Source organism: Carya illinoinensis, chromosome 15 (genome assembly GCF_018687715.1).
Source record: "Carya illinoinensis cultivar Pawnee chromosome 15, C.illinoinensisPawnee_v1, whole genome shotgun sequence".
NCBI classification, from domain to species: domain Eukaryota; kingdom Viridiplantae; phylum Streptophyta; class Magnoliopsida; order Fagales; family Juglandaceae; genus Carya; species Carya illinoinensis.
The window spans coordinates 39,512,940-39,535,504 of record NC_056766.1 but is presented as its reverse complement, the minus strand read 5'-3'; the positions used below and the strand labels follow the sequence as shown (position 1 = coordinate 39,535,504).

The window sequence follows — 22,565 nt, the reverse complement described above, 5'->3', positions numbered from 1 at the left end:
TTGTATATGACATAAAGGCCCCATTTGTATTGAGAAATACTCTCATTCTATCTCATTTCATTATTACAATTTTTTCAAATTCTTACGCAAAATGTAATAAATAATTTAATTTTTTAAAATTTTAAAATAATAATAATATTAATAAATAATATTTTATTTAATTTTTATCTTTCATCTAAAATCATCACGACTGCTAAAACTATCCAACAATCATTATTCTTTTAAAAGAAATAAATCATCCAATTCTCCACCCTTTTTCCCCAATAAAAAGTCCACCAATTGTTTTTTTTTTTTAGTGATAATATATCATCATGTTTATTGGTCTAATAAACCAACCCTCCTCTCTTTTCTCCATCTCTGGATAAGATGGTCAGCTGCTAGCGTGTAATCTACTGTTCCTGGAAGTCTTGTGTTGGGGGGTGGCCAATATGCAGGGATCCAGTGCCGTTCTTCTCGCAATCACAAATCCTCCGTTTCTTCTTTTCCCTAATGTTGCACATACCCAACACTTAATTCTTCCTACTTCTCTTACGAGTGCTTGTACCAGCATATGCAGCCGCAGCAGCAGCAACGGGAGGCGATTCCCTTCGTTGTCTTTGAGAAATGGTGCCTCCTTTGTGTTGGCGTGTCTCCCTTCTTCTTCTTCGTCTTCTTCTTCTTCTTTTCCTCCCCCTCTTTCTTCATCGTCCTCTGCCCCCAACACTTCTACGAAGCTCTACGTCAGTGGTGAGCTTTCACACTCTATATCTGTTCCCAATTATACGAATACGATTAGAAATATTTTGCTCTCTTTCCCTTTCGGTGTTTTCGTTTTTGTCTTTTGCTCCCAATTGGGATTGAACTTTTTTGGATTAAAAATGATTAATTGTTAAAAATTAAACCAAAGAGGAAAAACGGCTTTGCAATCCATGGTGCTCCATCTGCTGTTGTGGTACACCGGTGTGTAACGCTGTATTTTTCTGGTCCTGTTGACCTTTTACGGCTGATTTGTTTGTTGACTGCTCGAAATCTCAGCACTGTTTTAGCATAAATCACAAAACTGTGTTATCATAGCTTTGCATTTTCTTCTGAAAGAAGCTTTCTTATATTCATTAGTTAGCTCCTATACGTTTTAATCTTTTCTATTTACCATAGATTTCTCATATACATCTTAGTCGTTACTTTTGAATTTATTTGCTTCCAAAGAAACTCTACATAATTTTTGAGTATTAAACCTTGCGGGGTATCATCTAGGGAAACAAAGTACCAACAATTAACATTTAGCCTCTACGAGTATGTTACTACCTGCCGGATTATTTTATTTTATTTTTTATATTAATAATGATATTATTACTTATTATTACCATCATTGATGGTGCTATTTGTTTTCTTTTGATGGGGGGTGTCAGTTGCTCAATAAAGTTGCAGTTTTTCTTGTTGCTATTATATGGCTGAGATGAAATACATATATGGCACTGGATGCCGAAAAGTTTTAGTGACCGATGTTTATAACGAAGTTATTAAGAAAGAAAAATTATATTCATAAGCCGATGTCTAAGACATATTACATACTGGCAGGGTTTGGTCTGTAAGAAAATTTACAAATTTAAATCTTACAGATCAAATCATACCGCAAATGATATGGATGGTGTATTCTCACACCGGCTTGTTAATAGAAGGACTCATTGAGAAATATCCTTTTATAACTCATTGGTAACAAGGATTGAAGTCATTACAAAATTAATCTGGCAGCGCTCTTTATCAATTACATATTTGATGTCCATGTCAGTCACATATCTCATATGCATATCATACACTTGTCATGCTTTACTAGCTGGTATGGATACTTCAAACTTGCTGCCTAGTTTTTACTTCTGCTGGACAGCTCTGTTACAGATCTCACGTATACATACCCTTATGTGACAGTGCCATATATATATATGACATGGATCCTGCAGTCTTGCTGCATTGTTCAATTCACTTCTGTTGGATCCCAATCTGTATATACATGAATATATATTCTAGCGTACTATGCTATGCAGTATGATAGTTCCCAATTGGTGCACAAGACTCCATTGGGCCAAAGAGCAGGGAAAAACACTTTCAATCAGCTTAAGAAAGTTTTTAGTGATGTTACTAAGCTGAAGCGCTCTAAGGAACGATGTACCTTGATTACTTTACTGATTGTAATCACCTTTGCACTTCTCTCTCTCTCTCTCTCTCTCTCTCTCTCTCCATGCAGGGGTGTGAAGATCATGTTGTAACTCATTGGCTATTTCATGCAGGTCTCTCTTTTCGTACCACCGAAGAGAGCTTACGAAAGGCTTTCGAAAACTTTGGTCAACTCGTAGAAGGTGAGAACAGTTAAACAGTCACATGCTGCCCTTCGTTGAACAGGTTTCTTCCAGTATAAATTATTCCGTGTCACCTATTTGATGGTACATTCTGTTGGTTTCTTAAATTATTTTATTTTTCTTACAGTCAATCTAGTGATGGATAAAATAGCAAATAGGCCAAGAGGGTTTGCTTTCATTCGTTATGTGACGGAGGAGGAATCCCAAAAAGCTATTGAGGGAATGCATGGGAAGGTAAATATCAAGATTTCTATCTCTAAATTAAATTTAATGTATACAGTGAAATTTCTTGTAATCTTTCTATTAGACATTAGCTGGTGTTCTGTGCTAAGAACTAATTGCTTCCTGATGGCTTGTTTGTGAACCAAGTTTGATAAACTAAAAATAGCTAAGGTTAGCTATTCAAAGTTTTGGGGAAAGTAGGAAAAAAGATGAATTTTTTTTAAACAGAGTGGCACTTTGCATTCACTTAAAGATAGTGCATTATATATTTTAATACAGGGTGCAACCTATTGGGTTGTGTTCGGCAATCATTTAATGTCTGAGATTTTAGAAGCCTGATTGTTTCTGCTAGCATTTTTTTAACTTTTCCTTTTACTTCTAAAAAAACTCTTAGCATTTTAACATTATTCGTGTGGTAGTAATTCAAATATGGAATCAATTCTCCTTCCAAATATATTTACCACGAGTGGAAAATCTCTTGTTGACACTTGGATTATTTTTAAGTGTTGAAAAGTGAAATTATGGGTGCTGAAGGTGCATTTTTTATGTTAAAAATCAACGGGCTTATCTAATTTAAAGGTGGCAAGGCACTATCATCATCAAGATGTTAATTATAAAGCTTCTGACATGTAGGATGCTGTTACACTCTTTGATAAGTTTATGAATGAACCCTAATATGTGAAGCTTAGAGTGGTTATGGAATATTGGATGGGAAAATCTTGTAGTATGCATGATATACGCAAAAGTAATTTTGAAGTGTGAATCAAAGTGTGCTAAATGATGGTGAGATTCAAGTTTTTAACATCTTACCAGCTAATCAAGCTGCACAACATTGACATTTGTTGAGGGCCTTGTGTTTTCAAAAAGGAATTGACATCCACTATATAGCCTTGGTTCGTATATGAAGATGAGTTTGCCTCTATTAAGGTCTATAAAGAGACTACACTGTTGTTTCAGTATATTTTATGATGATTGGTTGTTCACTCTCGGCAAATTGATGCTATTTGTATTGGGCAAGCATGGATTTGATGGTCAAAATGCTCAATAGTCAACATAATGTTCCATTTTTTATATACCTACATAAAAAGGAGAGTTATTTATTTTTAACTGAACTGTTTAGAGAAATAAGAAGTAGGTTGATGGGGGTTTTTTCTTTCCTGGAATCTCCAAGTAATTGATATATATGTCATGTGCTTGTTGGGTGTCTTAGGACTACAAGATATGTTTGATTAACAATATTCTATCAATGGGGAATCTAATAGTCCCTATTTCTTCAGGCTTAGTCATGTGACTTCTAGCTCTTGAGAAAATTTTAATTCAAAAGAACTTTTGAGTGAAGTCAGATGGTGAATTTTATTGTTATCCTTTCCTTCTTTGAGCCCAAATCCCACATTGGTTGCATCTATTGGCTGTTGCAGCTCAAGGTTTCATTTTCTACTACACATGCTGTAAACTTTCTAGGTGCATGAGGGTGTCTGGGTTTAAAACTTTGAATTCTATTCCATTGAAAGTGGGTTAGGATCTTTCTGGGTCGAGGTCTTAAGTGTATGTGTTTTGTTATTCTCGTAATCCTCTAAATGTGATATAATTGCATTCTATAACTGAGCAAAGCACAAACTTTCTTTTTACAGTTTTTGGATGGTCGGGTGATATTTGTGGAAGTAGCAAAATCTCAGTCAGAACTCCGCCAGAGTTTTAAACAAAACAGAAGACAGTATTGAAGAGCTAGTTTGGTAGCCTCAGACTTGATATTGGTTGTGAAGTGCAACTAAGCTTGTCACCGGCACTAGGATGACAATTTTCCATTGTAGAATAGTATTGAATAGTGAGACCTGTCTGATTACATTGTTTATATTGCTCTCTCTCTCTCTCTCTCTCTCTCTCTCTCTCTCTCTCTCTCTCTCTCTCTCTCTCTCTCTCTCTCTCTCTCTCTCCCTAACATCATGCAGTGCTTGTGCTAGCGAACTCGGGTGTTCTGATTTATTTCATGCGTTTCGTTCATACGGATGCTGTTTTGCATAGGTTAATCCAACGGTGACCCTTGAAAAGAAGGGTGTTGGAGTGGAAGAAACCCTTTCAGTGCTCCTTTCATCTGACCTAATGGGTATGCCTTTTCTGACCGTTTTCTGGTCATGTACGAGGGTTCTTTTCCTTGCAGGAAAGGAGGAAAAAAGGAGGGTCAAAACACGCTGCATTTTCCTCCTTTAAGTCCTTGACATGCAATACACGTTGTTTTTGTTGATTTTGATCTAAAGATATAGATGAACTATTTCGAATTGGGAGAGAGAATGTTGGGGATTCAAAGTTTGGGTTCTAAACTTTGGAATAAAGATTGGAAATGAGACTTTGAAGTTTGATCAAACTAGCTAAGCATTATGCAACATGTTATTGTTACAGCACTCCACAATTACAACTCATCAACTTTATGAGTTCCAGTATATAATTATTCTTCAGCATTTAGTTTAAAATGAATGAATCCAGACACAAATGTTACAGAGATTCCACACACACACAGGTTGAAAAGAACAATCAGATGAGGCTTCAAGTAGCTGTAGATATGATTGATCCACCGTCTTTATCACTCGTTCATCCAATTGTTGAATCCACCAGCACATGAGGCTACCAAAATCATGCTACATCCTTTATGGAGCAAAATACATGGCGACTTGAAGGGAGCTCTTGTGGAGAAACAGCAAAATTAGATACAGAACAACTAATTCTACATACAAATGACATAGAGCTACATCATACATGGATGGAGTTGCAGGTAGGTAACTATGAACAAACTCGAGCTCTTTGTCCCTCCCTCTCGTCCATATCAACCATTGATGAGTTTGTATCTCTCTGTGCTTGACATCTTTTGTAAGGCACAAACCCCCTCATAGAGTTGCAGGGGCTAATCCTTCCCTTACGAAGAGGTTTTTGAGACTCAGAATCAACAGCATCTGAATTCTTATCTCCGTTTTCCACTTCATTCACTGATGCAGAGTTCGAGCTGGTACAAGATCTTTCCTTCATAACCTCCCCCTCTATCGTATCTACTTCCACATAAGAATCTGTAGGTACTTGAACCGAGGTTTGGTTATATGAGGGGAAGTAACAAAATGACGGGCCTTGGTGCAAAGACCACCATGGCAGAGGAACACAAGGATTGGCCTCTACAGAGTTGGTGTTCTCTTTCAGATGTTCCACACTTTTAACTGGAGTTTGACACGGCAATAGCTTTGATTTACAATTATCGATTTCTAGCGATAAATGCACATCTAATTGGGCTGATGGTGATCTTTTAACAAAGTCCTCTTTATCAACCGCAGAATTCTCTACACGGATATTAGATATCAGCGACTCAGTGTTCCCTGTCCCTGGAGAACATGGTTTCCGGGAATCTGTAACCACAACTGTCCTTCCAAAAAGCTTGATACTTGTGACTGGCTCTCCCGCGGCTTCATCTCCTTTAGTACTTAGAGTGCCCTTGGAAGCTAAGTCAAATTTCTGTATGTTCAAAATAACGAGAGGAATCAGATAGTCAGAATACAGGCTAATAAGTATCATCCAACTTGGACTAAGTTGAAGATAGTTATAATAGTTCATTGTACCATGGATGAAAAGCCTTCTAGAGTGGAGGAAAATGATGCTTTCTCTTCTTGAATGGTGGAATTGGATGTCATGTGCGCTTTCGCTTTCTCAACTGGTGAAAAGCTGATTGATTGCATGTCAGTTGCGCATGAAGTAGGTGAAGAACATGCAATCTGCTGCTCTGAAGCTGCAGACTCCAATGAATCTGACCCAGCTGCAGAGAGAACTGAAGTGGGAGATTTGGTGCCTTTCTTGGCCACCAATAAATTTGGCAATGGAGACCCTTCAGTTTGATTTGTTAATGATATTCCATTAGGAGAATCAAGCGATTTACGAGGATAAGGATGCGAGGGTTTCTTCTTTGGCCGTGGAGGAGGTATCGTAACTGGTTCAATGGAATTTTCAATGCTGCTACTGGATGCCCGGACCACCTGAAAGCAGTAAGTAAAAAAAGGTTAATGAAGTGGAAAGATATAACTAGACAAACCCACAAAAAAATGCAATCTATATGATTTTAATTGATCTAGAAGTAGTTTTACAATTCTGTGTATGCTTTATAATAGGAATTAGACACTGAATATAGGCATTAAACCTTAGAGAAGAATTTTTGAGCATGACTTCGAATCTGAACTGCAGTTTTGGAGCCTACATGTGCTGCATAAAATGAGAGAAACTTCACTTTGGTTGGACGGCCAATAGATATGAATAAACTATCCCGAATCACCAGTTGCCAATCTTACCTTCGATTTGACGCCAACCACGACCAAAAAGCCTTAAGGCTTCAATAAACTTTTGATGCTCTTCCTCTGTCCATTTTTCTCGTTGTTTTACAATGGTGTAGGGCTTCCTTACCTGCTCCAACATGAAAAAACAAAGGGAAACAACCAAAATCATAAATTAAAGTAAATAAGCCTTTTGGCAGAACTATTCCCCAAAGAGTGTGAGCTGGAACAGAAGGCTATGAAGAGAATGCAACCTTAAGTGCATTGTAATTTCCAAAGGAGCCTGTATCCTCCTTCTGGACCACCATTTCAGACCATGCAGCGCCATCAGAGCGGTAGTTACAAGGCATAACAGAGAGATTTGACATTACATTCTGCTGCTATATCCAATTGAAAGAATAAATTCATCAGGTTTTCTTCCTTTAAAAAGTATAATCAAATTACTAGCCCTTCACTAAAACACTTAGTAGCTTCAAGTTGCGTGTTAATAGAAACTTATCAAAAAAAAAAAAAAGTTGTGTTAATAGAAAAAAGAGAGAAAAATAAACATTTTCCTGGTTTTTTTAATGTAGTCAGTAGACTTCTCTGTCCCAAAAGGGAAATTCCACCAGATGCAAGTTCACATATACATGTCCCCACAAGTGTGATTAATAATACCTAATTGAAGAGAAATAAACTAATATGAACGAACCAATTAATTGGACCCAGCAAGTGCATGTTCATTCTAACAGAAGGGCATTGCTGCGAACAATGTTTGACAACACTGGCTTCCAATAGCACACAATCCTATAGCAATCTCCCACAGAAACTGTTCGTTATAGACCCCAACCATCCTTTTCTATATTGGTAACATGGGTAGGATAGGATAGGTTTGAGAGGGTGACAGAGAGGAGAGTCACCGTTTCTCAATCATATCTTGAACTCGGGAATTCTAATTTTAAATGACAAGTAAAATACAAGCAGGACTCAAGTCAAATATCCCATAGTAAATTCTCCTCGTTGTTAGCAGTAAGTTTAATCGCATACCCACTATCTATAGACATGATTGCATATCTAGTGCTCGGTTTGCACAGCCAGACCACTTAGCAAAAATATGTTATGCCAATAAGCATGAAGCCTGAGTGTATGCTACTTATGAATCGAAAATTCCCAATTCTTTCTCATAGATACCACTCTACAAGCAAATTCCAGAGCAATAGACTTGCCATTTTTGGCTTTTCCAACCAAATCTACCCATTCCCTGCCTATTGTGACCGGAAAAAGTATTAATTTTTACAAGTCAATATGACTTCATAATCAGTAACATATCCTTCTCATTTCTATGCGTACAAGCATTCAGATACCAATATGAAGCTCGGAAATATATGATGAATTAGTAATAGAAAAATTATACCTGAACAGCCATTTCCACAAGATCAGAAAATATTCCCCTTTCAAAAGAATCAGAATTAAGTCCACAGAGCTGCAATACAAGCTTCCCGTAATTAAACACAGATTAAAAACAATATATACTCCACTGTTCCTCTATCTTCATTAAAATTTCAGCGATATAGAGATTCAAATAGAGGAAAAAATTAAATCGGAAACTCACCTTGAGGTGCTGATTCCAAACGAAAAACCGGACCGGGACCAGAGACTTCCAGACTCCACTCTCCCCTACCCAGCGAAACGGATTAACTGCAAAGAAATTGCCGTTCGCAGGGAATTTGGAATCCCAGGAGAAGAAGAAGCATGAAGCAATAGAGAGAGAGAGAGAGAGAGAGAGGGGGGTAGGGAGGTATAGGGGAGGTGCTTTTTAAAAAGCGAAAAGTGTAGAGTACGCCACGTCGGATGAAGGCTTTTTCTGATGAGGAATGGGGGATGTTTTAGTAATTTCGTCGTAGAAAATTCCAGAAGAGGTGTGAGGAGAAGGAATCTTGTGGCTGAGAACTACCGACACGCGGCGTGCACTTGTGGTTTCTCCGGCAATTACCCTTTTTCTTTTTTTAATTTTTTAAATTATCTCTTTTATTTGTGGACGACATGAGCTTTGTTGAGTACAGATAAGTAAACAATATTTAAATATTCTGCACTTTTGGCTCGAGAGAGAGAGAGATGTCATCAAAAGCGGTAGTCCTCTTCAGCGTTACACTTTCTGACAGCTGCGAAGACGGCATGTAGTAGGACTCCATTTATTATAATTTTATGCCTACTTGGATTGGATTGGATTGGTTCGGCTTCTTTTTTCACTCTATCTCTATTCTTATTTCATTTTTAAAAATAATTAATTAAAAATTATTATTTTTTAATATTTATTACTCATGATTTTATTATAATTTTTAAAATATATATACTAATAAATTATTATTAAGAAAAAATCTAATTACAAGTACAAATATACATTAATATATATATTAATTTAATGTGATTAGTCAAAAAGTAAATTTTATTAAAAACAGTACTAATTTAAATTTTAAATATAAATGAATCAGTATTAATACTCAAATTAGTACAAGATTTTACTTATACGTGACAAAATTCTACTATTAATATGACTACTATTATATTTAAAATTAATTACTATCAATCTCATTCATTGAATCTAATGTTCGGGTCATTCTAAATAGAAAATATTAAAAATAAATTTTATTTAGAATTTTGCTATGTATAAGCCTCATGCACCATACATTATATAATCTTTTTTTTTAATTTTTTAAAATATTATTTTTAGTTTTATAATTCTTAAAATAATTAAATTCTTCTACTCATAATCTATTTATATATATTTAGTAAGAGAAAAAAAATTAAAAAAAAAAACAAAAAGAGTGGTTTATTTTTGTGTAAATAGTTCTTAAAAAAATTATGAATTATATGTATTTTTGTGATATTTTCAAGGTATAACTAGAGGATTATTATTATTATTATTATCATTATTAAAACTCAAATGAAAAACAAGATAAAATAGAGAAATTTACCTTGAATTTAAGGATAATCAAGCTCAAATTCATTTATAATAAGACCTACAATAATTATGAATTTTGTGATGTATATTTTATAATTTTCACGTGAATTTATATATATATATATATATATATATATATATATTGTGAGAAAAAAGGGAAATGGAGAAATATCTACAGCCACTAAGATTTAGGCAGATGGGGGGGAGACAAAGACGGCTGGCAAACACAGTTGTCCGCTGTGTGTGACATCAAGCTGGTCCCCACCAGATGGCAGATTTTCCTTGCGCTTTTTGCCACCTCAACTTCCCTTTTTTTAATCCTTGTTTTTACCGTAAACTCCAAGACTATGCTTATTTCTTTTTTTCTCTTTTTGTCAGTTTTTAAATTATTTTGAGCATAGATTCTCTAGGAATATGCTCATTCTTGCAAGGAAAAGGTACCCTCGATATCTTGATGTATAAAAATGAATTCTTTATTTAGAAACACAACTATTTTCATATTATTTTATTATTATTTATAAAAAAATTTAATATTTACAAATAAATTATTATTATTTATAAACTATTTCACTACTATAAAAAATACTTTAATTATTAAAATATTATATAAAAATAAATTTACAAATTGATGTAATTTGATATAATACGTTAAATTAAAATTATCATCTCAAACTCAAAATTTTCATCTCATCATTACAACTTTCTCAAATTCTCGTACAAAATATAATAAACAATTTAATTTTTTCAAATTTTAATTTAACTTTTTCAAATCTTAATATAATAATAATATTAAAATATAATATTTTAATATTTATCTTCAAACTTAAAATTCTCATCTCAAAATTCTCAGTAGCCAAACCGGACCTTAATTATAAAATAGATTTAATAGATTTTATGAAGTTACATGAGTTTATAGATTTATTTTGTATAATCTTTTTGTATCTGTAACAGCTCTTCACTACTATTTATAAATAATTTAAAATATTCTTAATATTCAAATGGATATCTAGATCCATTTGAATATCCGAGTGTTAAGCCAATTAATTTATGGTCGGATCTTAACTAAAGGTGTATATTGTAAACTTCTTATAATTTGTAGGTGTAACGTGTCATTTTAGTTGCTTGACACATGAAGTATGAAATTGAAAAATGTGTCAAGAGTCTAATAGTCTGATATAATATAATCTGGTTCACTAAATAAAAACTTAGATTCAAAACCCCTCAACCCTTTATATGCAAAATAAAAAATCAAAAAATCAAAAAAATGTATTCATCTGTAAAATCATGATTAGCCAGTGAGTCCTCATGATTATAGAAAGTAAATCTTTTTTGTATTATTATTTTTGGAAACAGGATTTTAGTGCATGATAAAGGAATAACGATAGAGTCAATATTTTAATTATGAGTTCAAATGAAATTGGAAGTATGCATGCACCTTTCAAATTTGTCAACTATGGGAAGTTGAATCTGACCGAGTAATCCTCTTCATCATATATAGTAGAATTGCTTTCTTTTTTCTTCCTAATGATTATAAATATGAAAAATCAATGAGACATAAATATGGAGAAATTTTTATTTATTGTCGTCTTCTCAACAATATTCTTTAATGTGGCATTATATGATAGTTTTATAAATGAAACGTAATAAATAATTTCTAATCATTTAATACCACGTTATGAAATGGTGGAAGAATAAGTAGCGTTACATAAAAAGATCTCATAAAAGTAAACTTATAAACTAACATGATTTGATGTGATACGTTAGATTGTAAAATTAATTTATAGTAAAAAAAAAAATTCAATAAAATTCATTTAATAATTTTATGAAAGAGTTGGATAGTCTTCAAGATTTATTCATTTTAGGAAAGTGAAATTCATTTATAAGTTATTTAAATGCTGCACATTTATTTTAAAAAGTAAGTAGAGTCCATTATTAAAAAATTAAAATTTTTATATGGATCATATATTTATTTATTTTTTCAAAAATAAATATGTGATAATTTTTATGTACTCTAAGATTATAAATATTATTTCTCTTTATTCATGAGTTAGTTTTTGTTTTAAATGTGAATAATGAAAGGAGAGAAATTAAGGAATAAGGGTGAAATGGTAAAATGTGGGAAGCTTGATCCTTATCTCTCCATACATATGAGATAAGCCAGCTGGGTATATATATGACTGTGGAGCCCTCATAAACAGTGAAAGTCAACTCTAAACATAAAAAACCATGATAAAAATGCTAGTCCCAATATTCCTGCTTTAGTACTGTGTTTGGAGAAGGCTTTCTTAACCAGTTGGATTGAGCTAAAAATTCAAAGGGCATTCACTCATAGTCTCATCCACAACACATACAGCTGCATCTCCCAAACAGATCACCCAACCAAAAGACAAAGAAATAAATAAATAAAGATAATTCTCCTCCCATCAGGTTGTACAAGACAAATTACATAAAGATGGATTGAAAAAAGAAAAAAGATATTTATAATCTTGAATTATGTAATTATTAGATAATTATTTTAAAAAAAATAAATAAAATGTAAAATTTATATGAATAATTTTTTAATAATAAATTTTATTATTTTTTAAATTAATTACGTAACTTTTACATATTTCACAATTATATATAGAATTACTCTAATAGAATATCTGTGATAGAATTTAAGGGAGTTGGGATTTATTAAATTTAAATTCATGCAAGTTTTGCTATTTTTTTTTCAAACATCTTTTTAAAAAATTTTAAAAAATAAAAAAATTATAAAAATACTTCATTAATCATGAAGTAAAAAGAAAAAAAAACACTTAATAGGTGAATTTTGTTGGTATATTTTATAAAGGGTGGGATTACCTTGCTGCCCCACCCTTACCGCTAGGCGTGACCATTTAGTATTATTTTTTTTAATTTTTTTTATATTTTTTTAATCACTTTCTTAATTTCTAAATATATATATCAATACATTTAAAATTATTTTTTTAATTACTTAATAAAAAAATAAATTTAAAAAAAAAAATGTAACTATACACTTTGGGCGGCACAGAAGCATTTTTCTTTTATAAATGAGAGAAGTGTTTTCCTATTTTCATTTTCATTTACACTTAGAATGTTGGCCGTTTTGTCAAAGTTGATGATCTCTGGGCCAAATTGACATTGCGAGGATGTAGCCGAGTGTTTTGGATGATGGTCATGGGCTTTGAGAGCTTTCACTTTATTTCAATTGGGCCTAATTTCAATAAATTAAAATTTTCTTTCCAAAAGGCATCTTAGAGATATCCATAATACTATAATAGCACACATATTCCAATGTTTTCCCATCTGCCCATCATTTTTTTTTTTAGCAAATATGCCAAATATAAACTTCATTAATTGTAGAGTTCAATACATATTAAAATCAAATATAATTATCTTCATTTTCCTTGAAAATATATAATATCTATGTATTATAAATAGTTCAAATAAAATATTTTGATCATTTATCCAAATCCTCAAGACTTGTATAATTTTCTTCGATAAGAAATTTGATTGATTTTGAAAGCTACATCTTTATTATCAGAAAATGTAATTGAATATAAAATATAAATTTTTATTTATATAAAAATTACATGAAGATGAGATAATATAAATATTTTTAATTATAAAAATCAAATCAAATAAATATATAAAAAAAAAAAAAACTCATCAACCCTCCATTCCTTTCAAAAAGTTAAAAAAGGATAGATATGTACTTATTTTTACAACATTTTATACATCTATGTTTTTAAGGAGGAGTGTTTTTATAAAAACTTATAAAAATAACACAATCTTATAAAAAAATACGAAATAATGTTAGATATAGTTCTGGACGTGTAACTGTGTAAGTCTTACATATTCATTTTTTAAAAAAATAAGGTTTATTATTAAAAAATAATTTTTTATATTATCTTAAATTTATCTATTTTTTATAAATAAAATAGTAGTATTATATGTATTTATATTTTTATTTACAAGACTCATTTTATTAATTTTTTTAATTCTAATTAATTTTAAAGTTTAAATTTTATGATTCTCAGTATATTAATAATTGACACTTATATAAATAATTTTTTTATATAAATTTTTCTTAAATATATTTAATATTTTCTTAAATAGAATGCACGAAATTTAGATAATCTAATCTCTAATCCAAACAATATCATTTTTCTAAAATATAAATATATAACGAATAGAAAATAAAATAATATCATTCAACAGTGAAATAATATCAAGCTTAGTCCCATCATGTTTAAATGCATTAAAAAGGTTGAGAGGATTGCTAGAGACGGTTTGCAGCTATCACTTCTTTTTCGGCTGATAAAATGGGTCACATCTGTCTCTTTTATAGAGTGATTGACTTGCTTCTCTTGCGGCACCTAATTCAAGGTTATTTTTTATTTTAAATAAAAATTAAAAATTAAAAATATTATTTTTTAATATTATTATTTTAAAATTTTAAAACATTAAATTAATATTTAAAAAATTTGAATTATTTATTATATTTTACTTAAAAATATATTGTTAAACCTAATATTTAAAATTTTGTGTAATTATATATCTACACATAAATTTTGATGATAACAAATAAATTCAAAGAATAAATAAGTCTCAATCTCAAGTTATCTATACAATGGAGTCAAGCATATCAAAAAAACAAACGTAAGCAAGAAGGGAACAAGTTCACATTAAAGTTATAGAGTAATGTTATAAATCTCTTAAAAATTCGAAATTAAGATTAAGGCTCAAAATTAATATTTTATCATAAAGCATTAAAATATATTTTCTACATGTGCATGAATATTTTGAAAATTAAATTTGAAATTTTTGAAAGATGATTGATTGTCATCTTTAACATGTGTATTACATGATTAAAAGTTTAAATTTTGAAAATATTAAAAATGATTTATTGTCATCTTTCACATGTGCATATTTTATTTGAATATTTTCAAAACTGATTGATTTTTTTTTTTACTTATATAAAAAAGTATATGATTTTGTTTGAAAATTTTGAAAAGTAAAGTGTGCCAATTTTGTCATATGCAAAAAGTAAAAAGATTAGATTTGAAATATTTAAAAAGTCAAATATGCTCCTTTTGTCATATGCAAAAAGTAAAAAAATTAGGTTTGAATTTTTTGAAAAGTAAAGTGTGCTCCTTTTGTCATATGCCAAAAATAAAAAATTAGGTTTGAAGTTTTTGAAAAATGAATGATGTTGTATTTGACAATTGGAAAAGAATAACGTTTTATTTGAATTTTTTGAAAAAATGAATGATGTTGTCTTTGACATGCGAATCTTTTTAAATTTGAATATGAAATCTCATATGCCTATAAATAAATCATTTGAGAGTTTCACATTCATAACATCAAGAGCATACAATATTCATTCAAAGTTTTCATTCTCTCTTCTCTAAGCATTGAGCCTTAATCCTTATTCATTTTGAGAGAAATACAGTTTGCGTTGTATTGTTCTTATTTCACTCATTGAGGAGTATTTTCTGATAACCTACCCACTATCAGTTCTTGTATCAGTAAAAGAGTGTGTATAACCCTTGTACGTGTAGAAAGTGTTTTACACAGGGAATGGTTAAATCACCACGTGTAAGGTAATTATAAGTGTAGAGGATGTTCTACACGGATCCTTTGTAGCGGTATTGTTTAAATGTGTAATAGGTTTCTATCTCCACTTGAAAGAAGTTGAATAGTGAATTTGGGGATCCCAAGGGATAGCTTGAGGGGAGGAAATAGGCAGTGGGGTCGAACCTCGTTAACATACTGAGTTTGTTTCTCTTACCCTTACTCTTTATATTTATTGTTGTTTCATATTTTGTTTATATTTTATATTGTATATTTTATTTATAATTGTTATTTTTTTTAAATACAACTCAATTTATCCTTTTTTGTATTAGTCATCTGGGCAACATATATATTTTTTCCCCCTAATTTAAAGGATAGAAAAACCTTTGAGAAGATATGAATGCCACAATTATTACATTTAGGTCTCGTTTGGTTACATAGTTTAGATGAGATGAAATATTTTATAAAAAATTAAATATAATATTATTATAATATAATTTTTTAATATTAATTTTTTTAAATTTAAAAAAAATTAAATTATTTATTATATTTCATGTAAAACTTAACAAAAGTAGTAATGATTAGATGAGATGAGATAGTTTAATATTTGGTAATCAAATTAGGCATTAGAGCACTCTCAATTACTTTTGTATTATACAAAAAATGTATATTATTTGAAGAAATACACTAAAAGAGAGTTCCATCCAATTATATAAAATGAAATGTAAAATACATTTAACTACAATAACCCATTACATATAGCAGGTACTGTTCATCATTTAAACATTTTATTATTATTTATATTTCATTTACTTCTTTATTTTCTTTGATTTTGATTTTTACCATATAAGCAAATTTTTTTTATTGTTCATCATTTAAAATACATGTATTTCATTTTATTCTAAAAAATATCTTTGAAATATTTTTAAACTAATTTTTTCATATTTTGATTTTACTTATAATTTTTATTTGGCTTATATATTTTTATTTTATTTGTATAGGACTGAATTATTGTATATTGTATATAAATATATGGATATTGTAAATTTATTGGTAGAAATGAAATATTTAAAAAGTATAAGAAAAGATTATTTAAATGATATGAAAAAAAAATAGATAAGCTGATAAATAATATATTATAAAAATCAGTATATAAAACAGAAAAAATAAATTTTTATAATATATTTTAAAAGATAAGATAAAAAATACATTTGGAATATTCTTAAAAAGAGCTTATTCCTTTTCTTTTCTTTTTTTTGTTCTAATTTTAAATGTAAAGGCATTATATACAGAAAAATAAAGGGTTTAACTCCATTATAAGTTTCCTATGATCAGCAAATACTGCAACTCATATCTTCCCAAAAAATCATTTTGTCCAATTTTGGGTTCCATGTCTTATCATGTACATAACTGATAGTGATATAAACCTTTTTGTATCGTTCCTCTTTTGATCTGTACACACTATATGCCTTATAAAAATAAAAATAAAATACCCATTTAAGTAGCCAGTTATGGGCATTTTTTGTATTATATTATTAAAGTGAAATTTGGATAGCAAGTTAAAATGGAAATAAAAATTAAATATAATATTATTTTTTTAATATTATTATTATTTTAAAAAATAAAAATTAAACTATTTATTATATTTAAAGTAAAATTTTATAATAATTAAATAAAATAAGATGAACTGTAATAAATTCTGAATAGGATCTAAATTGTGGGCATGTTAAGGAAAAGAATGCATTTTCATACAAATGTCATGGAAATTGCATAAAAATAGAATATTTTAAAGTTCAATACGGACTACTTTTCAGTTTTTCAGGCTTAGAAAAGAGCATGGAGCCCACTTCTGATGTGAAGCTTTTATTTTTTATTTTATTTTGTAATGGATCATTATTGATGTCTACTAGGCAATCTAAACCCATCGATGTCTGACCCCTTTTACTTTTCTGAGTTTTCTCATTGCTTTCAGACTCCAGCAGTCTTCTTCCCCACAAGACAAAATACCCAGTACCCATTTATGAAGAAAAATTGAGAGAGAGAGAGAGAGAGATCTAAGACAAGAATAATTCATCTACAGGATTAAAAGAAGTACATGAACAGAAGTCAATACCCGAACCATACATTTTTTTCTTGGGGTGTTGTGAAGTTTCAATGGAGGCAAGTGGAGAGGTAAAAAGCATGAGAGAAACCCAGCAAGAATTACAGAAGTATGGTGCGTTCTTGACTTCCTCTTTTTTAAGACTTCTACTCTTCCAAAAGGCAAATATTAAAACAACAAACAGAAAAAAAGAAATAAGCCCTGCCCAAAAAACTGAAAATTGTAGTTTGTGTTAAAACGTAATGAACCTTGGCAGCCAAAAAAGCAGCAACAGCAGTAGCATCAGCAGCAGTAGTAAATAATCAGCAGCTCCAGCTCTTGATGAGAGTGCATTCAAAGTCCCAACTAACCCATAATACTTCTCCAGCATTGAATGTAACCCACCCAGCACAAAGAGACTGAACCTTTTCTGATCAGTATATTTAAGGATGGTAGAGCCAAACAAAAATTTGAAAAAAAAGGGTGTGTGTAGCAGATTCAGCAAGAACTAGGACAATTCAAGGCAGCCTTTATTTGCTGGACAGTGGTGCCAATAAGGTTATTAACAGTCGTCACCGACTCCAAAGTCAGTTTAGCAGAAGGCAGGCTGCTCACTAGTATCTGAAATGCCACTGTGATTAGAGAACCACTGCCCAACCTACCCATGCTCCCGTGCGTGCTAGAGCTCGTTGATGCACCATCTCCTCCCTGCATGTGATCTGGACGACCGTCGGGTGAAATGGTGAACCCTGAAGGTAGCAGAGGAATGTATGAAGGATCTTCACCGCTCATTGCGATGTTTATAGCTGGAAGATCAACGGGGCAATACACCACAAGTGCACCTGAAGAGTCTACGCAACTCTCTTGAAGTATCAGCATATTGTTCTGGCTTGTGTTGAAAGCCTGTTCCAGGAATTTCATACCATTAATCCACCAACCAAAAAAAAAGATTGAACTTTCAATGAAATCTGTTCATAAACTTACTCGGAGCACAGATATGCAGTTCCCGGGATGCGACCCGTTTGCTATATGGGCAACCTCTTGCACGGGATTGCCATTGGAGAGAACATCCCACTAAAATAAGATATAGAATGAAAGCAAAGGAACAGTTAGGATAAATGAAATTCCAATATAACGTTTTCGAACTTAATTGATTAACAGATTTCCAGCGTTTATATATACACCTGTGCTCGGGTTCTTTCATCCTTGAAGAAACTGAAGACATTTTGTGGGGAAATTGGAAGCCAAATCGTAGTAGCCGCACTAAGAACCACGCCATTGGGTTGGCCTGGATCTGTGCTCTTATGGACAGTCACTCGAACTCCGACTTCATTCATCCCGGAAAGGGTGGTCCACCGGTGGCCGTTAGATGTGCTTATGCTTGCACAGAAATTGTTGACCATTCTTTGGGCAAGTTTCATCATGCTTCTCTTGCCATCAGGTGATGGAATCACTGCAAAAATAAGTTATATCCTTATCAATAAAGAAAAAGGTAAGAAGATTAAGAATCATTAGAAATGTAGTTGAGATTACCTCCTCCAAGATCCCGGGTGGTAGAAGAGCTCGTCACCATAAGACAAGCAAATCTTTCACACATCCTGCAAAGAATAGTAAGCCATCTTTCAGCTCCAAATGCCAACCCACTGTGAATAAGATCTCTATAAAGCCGATGCGTGGGGTTTTTGTCTTCAATTTCCACATGCTCCACCCAAGTAACCTGTTTTGGCATTTTCCAGTAAGACTGAGTAAAAGCTATCCCAATGCTTATAGTGGGTGAGTGAAAATTAATGGAGTGCTTAATAGTGGTGGGAATTGAAATGTATAACCAATGACTAACTCATTTGATTATAAATTTGAAGACCTTGGAGTAGCCATTAGGCATGTCTTGAATCAAGCATCCTGAGGGAAGCCGGTGGCATCGAGACTCAGAAGCAAATTGGTTACCACGGGGGAAATCATAAGAGACGTCTACAATTGCCCACAAGCCTTGCTCAATTTGCTGACAATAACGGAGGAAATAGAATTCTCGAGTAGGTACTAATGGTGAAAGCACCTGCAATTCTTTGTACATCTGCAATTAAAACTTTAATGTGAGAAGTTCTTAAATAGCATAAGAGTATTGAAGTCAGGAAAAAAGAGAGATAAGAGAGAGAGAGAGATGATGCTTGTTACTAGTTACCAGTTGCAAAGAGCCACTATGACTACCCAACATTCCAGATGATATCACTTCAAGTGTCTTTGCCACTGAGACAATTGTGGGAAATAGCTCCACCCACTTGTTCTGCAAACCCAAAACCAGCAATCGCTTAGAGATGGTTACAACTTCAAGATATTGGCAATTCCAACAAGCAGTTTTTTAAGGATGAATGGAATTTACCGAGTCCATGAACATATCAACCAATGATAAACCATTCATGATCACAACTCCTGAATCCCTAGATGCCTCGATTCTCAAATGGGGGTTTTTCAAGTCAGAATTGGCCCTTGGAAAAATCCTTTCATAGCTTTCAAAATCGAGAACATCCCTCCCATCAGTAGCGGACTTCATCCACAAGGGTTCGTTGGTCTGCACAAGCCTTAGCAACTCTTCCATGGCACGAGCAGCAATATCTGTCATGAGGGACTTGTCCATGTCCGAAAGGCATGGCTGGAAAGGCAAACTCGGCACAGCTGATGAACTTCCAGGAAGAAGATCAAGATCAAGATCAAGGGAAGGACCACCAATCCCTTGGCCTCCAAAACTTCCCATTGACAAGTCCAGTGAAGATACATGAATAGGCTGCACTGGAGGGAGTTGAGAAATTGGCCTCCCAATGTACTTAGCCGCAATGCTAGATATTCTATCAAGCTGCAAAAAAAGCCAAACAAAAAGACACCGACTAAATGAGCCCAATAAAAAATCAGATACAGCTTAAAGTATGAAAAAAAAAAAAAAAACACTGAGATAGCATTAGAGTTGAGGCAGTAAATAACCTCTTCTTTCAACTGTGCATTCTCCATTCGGAGTTTTTGTTCGTCGAAGTAGGAATCTTCGTTAACTGGAGGACCCCCGCAAGATGGGCATATGACATTTCTGAGAGCCTCTCGAATTGCTATATTCTCGCAACGGATCTTGTCATTCTCTGCTCGTAGCGCACAGTTATCAGCTCTTTCGTGTTGGGCCTGAACGATATCAGATTACATAAAAAAAAATCTCCAAGAAAACGGAAAAGATCAAGGCATGCGATCGAGAAAGTGAGCAATACCTTCATCTGGGTCCTCCGGTTCTGGAACCAAAACTTGATCTGCCGAGGAGCCAAGCCTAGCTCCCGACTTAACTGCAACCTCTGCTTCTCATCTGGGTGAGGGCACTCCTTGAACATTCTTTATGCCCACGAAAGGAATGAAAACATAGAAACCAACTCAGAAAATCCATCATCATTCAAAACAACAAGGTTTTATAAAGCATCATGCATAGAGAATAAATATATGGGCTTACGCTTCGAGCCTCTGAATCTGATGAGCAGTGTGACGATGGTAGCGCTTCTTCCTCCTCTGAGGATCGGAGAAGGCATCGTGGGGGTCCCCGCCGTCTCCACCGCCGTACTCCATATTCTTCCCTAACCCCACTCTCTCTATCTACCACAAAAACCTCAACACCCTCGCAGTTCTCCCACAGTATTTGCCAAGATGCTGCGCAAGTGAATCACCAACAGCCCCTCTATACAGCATTTACCTTCATACAAACATGACAGCAAACAAACAAAGAAAGACTAGAATTTTGGGCAGTGTTTTAAGGAAATATGAGTATGGTGGACGCAGAATAAGCATATCATTTGGGGAAGTTAAAAAAACCCCAATGAACCCGTTTTCTCTCTCTCTCTCTCTCTCTCTCTCTCTCTCAAACGATGATGACAAGAGAAACGGCCGAAAAGAAAAGCATCAAAGGATTATATATCGGCATGATTTGGGAGTGAGTTAATGGCAGTGAGAGACAGGGATGAAATCTTGGGGGGCATAATTAAGTAAAACGAGAGTCATGTAGAGGACCCGAGCAGAGCACCCAGCCTCACTTCCACCCCAACCTCCCAACGCTCACCCAGCTCAGCCACACTTTCAACTATGTCTGCCTGCCTGCCTACCCACCTATCTAAACAGTAACTGACGGATTTTTAAAGCATTGCCTCTGAAAACACGGAGTCTGCCATTTAAATTCTCGCTCTACCCTATTGGAGACCCTCTCTCTACTATTAAAGTATCGGTATGTAGAGTGTGTACGCACACGGCCAGGTGTGCAGTAATGGAGCATTTATGAGGACGAGGTCCCGGCGAAGTCCGTTAGTGGACATCCCCGGCGAGATTCCGATCGTGTAATGACAAAAGCATCCTTTTTTGTTTTGCTTTTTAGTGCTCTTTTGGTGTCCAAAAGTCAAAACTTTAGGCTGTACAATTTCAAGAGAGGGGGCCATTTCTTGTGCCTGCGAGACATATCCAACACCCTTATTAGAATGACCAAAAGATGATCTAAGTTTATCGAACTGCACAAGATTCTTTCCGAAATCCCTTTCATAAAGTCAAGTCTTATTATATATAATTTGATAGAGATAAATTCAATTTGTGTGTGTATGTATATTTTACATGAGAGGGAGGATTTCAAATCCAAGTTCTTCAAATGGGTTATATGTCATCAAATTATTAAATTTTTAGTGTTTTTTTAATTATTAAATTGTCAATTTTATGTACATGATATAAGGAGATTACACATGAAAAGTTATTTGTACAGAATGAAGAGTATGCAAGTTTTAGGCATTCTATTTAAAAAAGAAAATTGGGATTCAAATTTAAAAAATTAATTTTTTTCACAATAGATTCTACTTTTTTTTTTAAATGAGTGTATACACGAGACTTGCGTATATTATATCTAGTATTACTCGATTGTACATACCTGAGACTTGAAAGATTATGATAAGACAAAGTTTGTAAATTGAAAGGGAGAAAAAACTCCTTTAATCATAGTGTATAAAAAAAATAATAACATGAAAAGGTTCATTATAAAATTTAGACTAACAAAAAGTACTAGAAAGAAAGAGGTTAATTATATTATTATAGCATATTTCCTTTTTATTTTTTTA

The 22,565-nt window shown here is 32.8% G+C and overlaps 3 protein-coding genes across 5 annotated transcripts; 1 reads left to right on the top strand and 2 right to left on the bottom strand.

Moving 5' to 3' along the window:
• Positions 1 to 313: 313 nt before the first annotated feature.
• Positions 314 to 4,421, top strand: LOC122296303 (organelle RRM domain-containing protein 6, chloroplastic-like). Of its 2 annotated transcripts, none has more exons than XM_043105885.1 (4): positions 314 to 726; positions 2,265 to 2,333; positions 2,461 to 2,567; positions 4,187 to 4,421. In XM_043105885.1, the coding sequence occupies exons 1-4, from the start codon at positions 429 to 431 to the stop codon at positions 4,274 to 4,276; spliced, it is 564 nt and encodes a 187-aa protein (XP_042961819.1). In that variant the 5' UTR covers positions 314 to 428; the 3' UTR covers positions 4,277 to 4,421. The 2 variants fall into 2 exon arrangements, with proteins under 2 accessions (XP_042961819.1, XP_042961820.1); XM_043105886.1 differs by lacking the exon at positions 314 to 726 and adding an exon at positions 752 to 2,165.
• Positions 4,422 to 4,907: 486 nt separating this feature from the next.
• LOC122296302 (protein REVEILLE 7-like) lies at positions 4,908 to 8,647 on the bottom strand. Of its 2 annotated transcripts, none has more exons than XM_043105884.1 (7): positions 8,445 to 8,647; positions 8,247 to 8,315; positions 7,108 to 7,233; positions 6,872 to 6,983; positions 6,724 to 6,785; positions 6,152 to 6,562; positions 4,908 to 6,047 (listed from the first exon to the last, which is right to left on the bottom strand). In XM_043105884.1, the coding sequence occupies exons 2-7, from the start codon at positions 8,256 to 8,258 to the stop codon at positions 5,331 to 5,333; spliced, it is 1,440 nt and encodes a 479-aa protein (XP_042961818.1). In that variant the 5' UTR covers positions 8,259 to 8,315; positions 8,445 to 8,647; the 3' UTR covers positions 4,908 to 5,330. The 2 variants fall into 2 exon arrangements, with proteins under 2 accessions (XP_042961818.1, XP_042961817.1); XM_043105883.1 differs by having other exon boundaries at positions 7,108 to 7,230; positions 8,445 to 8,638.
• An 8,782-nt stretch (positions 8,648 to 17,429) lies between these two features.
• On the bottom strand, positions 17,430 to 21,758 carry LOC122295423 (homeobox-leucine zipper protein HDG11-like). Its single transcript, XM_043104444.1, has 10 exons — positions 20,933 to 21,758; positions 20,700 to 20,817; positions 20,428 to 20,616; positions 19,832 to 20,302; positions 19,634 to 19,735; positions 19,316 to 19,525; positions 18,988 to 19,171; positions 18,639 to 18,907; positions 18,439 to 18,528; positions 17,430 to 18,357 (listed from the first exon to the last, which is right to left on the bottom strand). The coding sequence occupies exons 1-10, from the start codon at positions 21,043 to 21,045 to the stop codon at positions 17,953 to 17,955; spliced, it is 2,151 nt and encodes a 716-aa protein (XP_042960378.1). The 5' UTR covers positions 21,046 to 21,758; the 3' UTR covers positions 17,430 to 17,952.
• Positions 21,759 to 22,565: the final 807 nt, after the last annotated feature.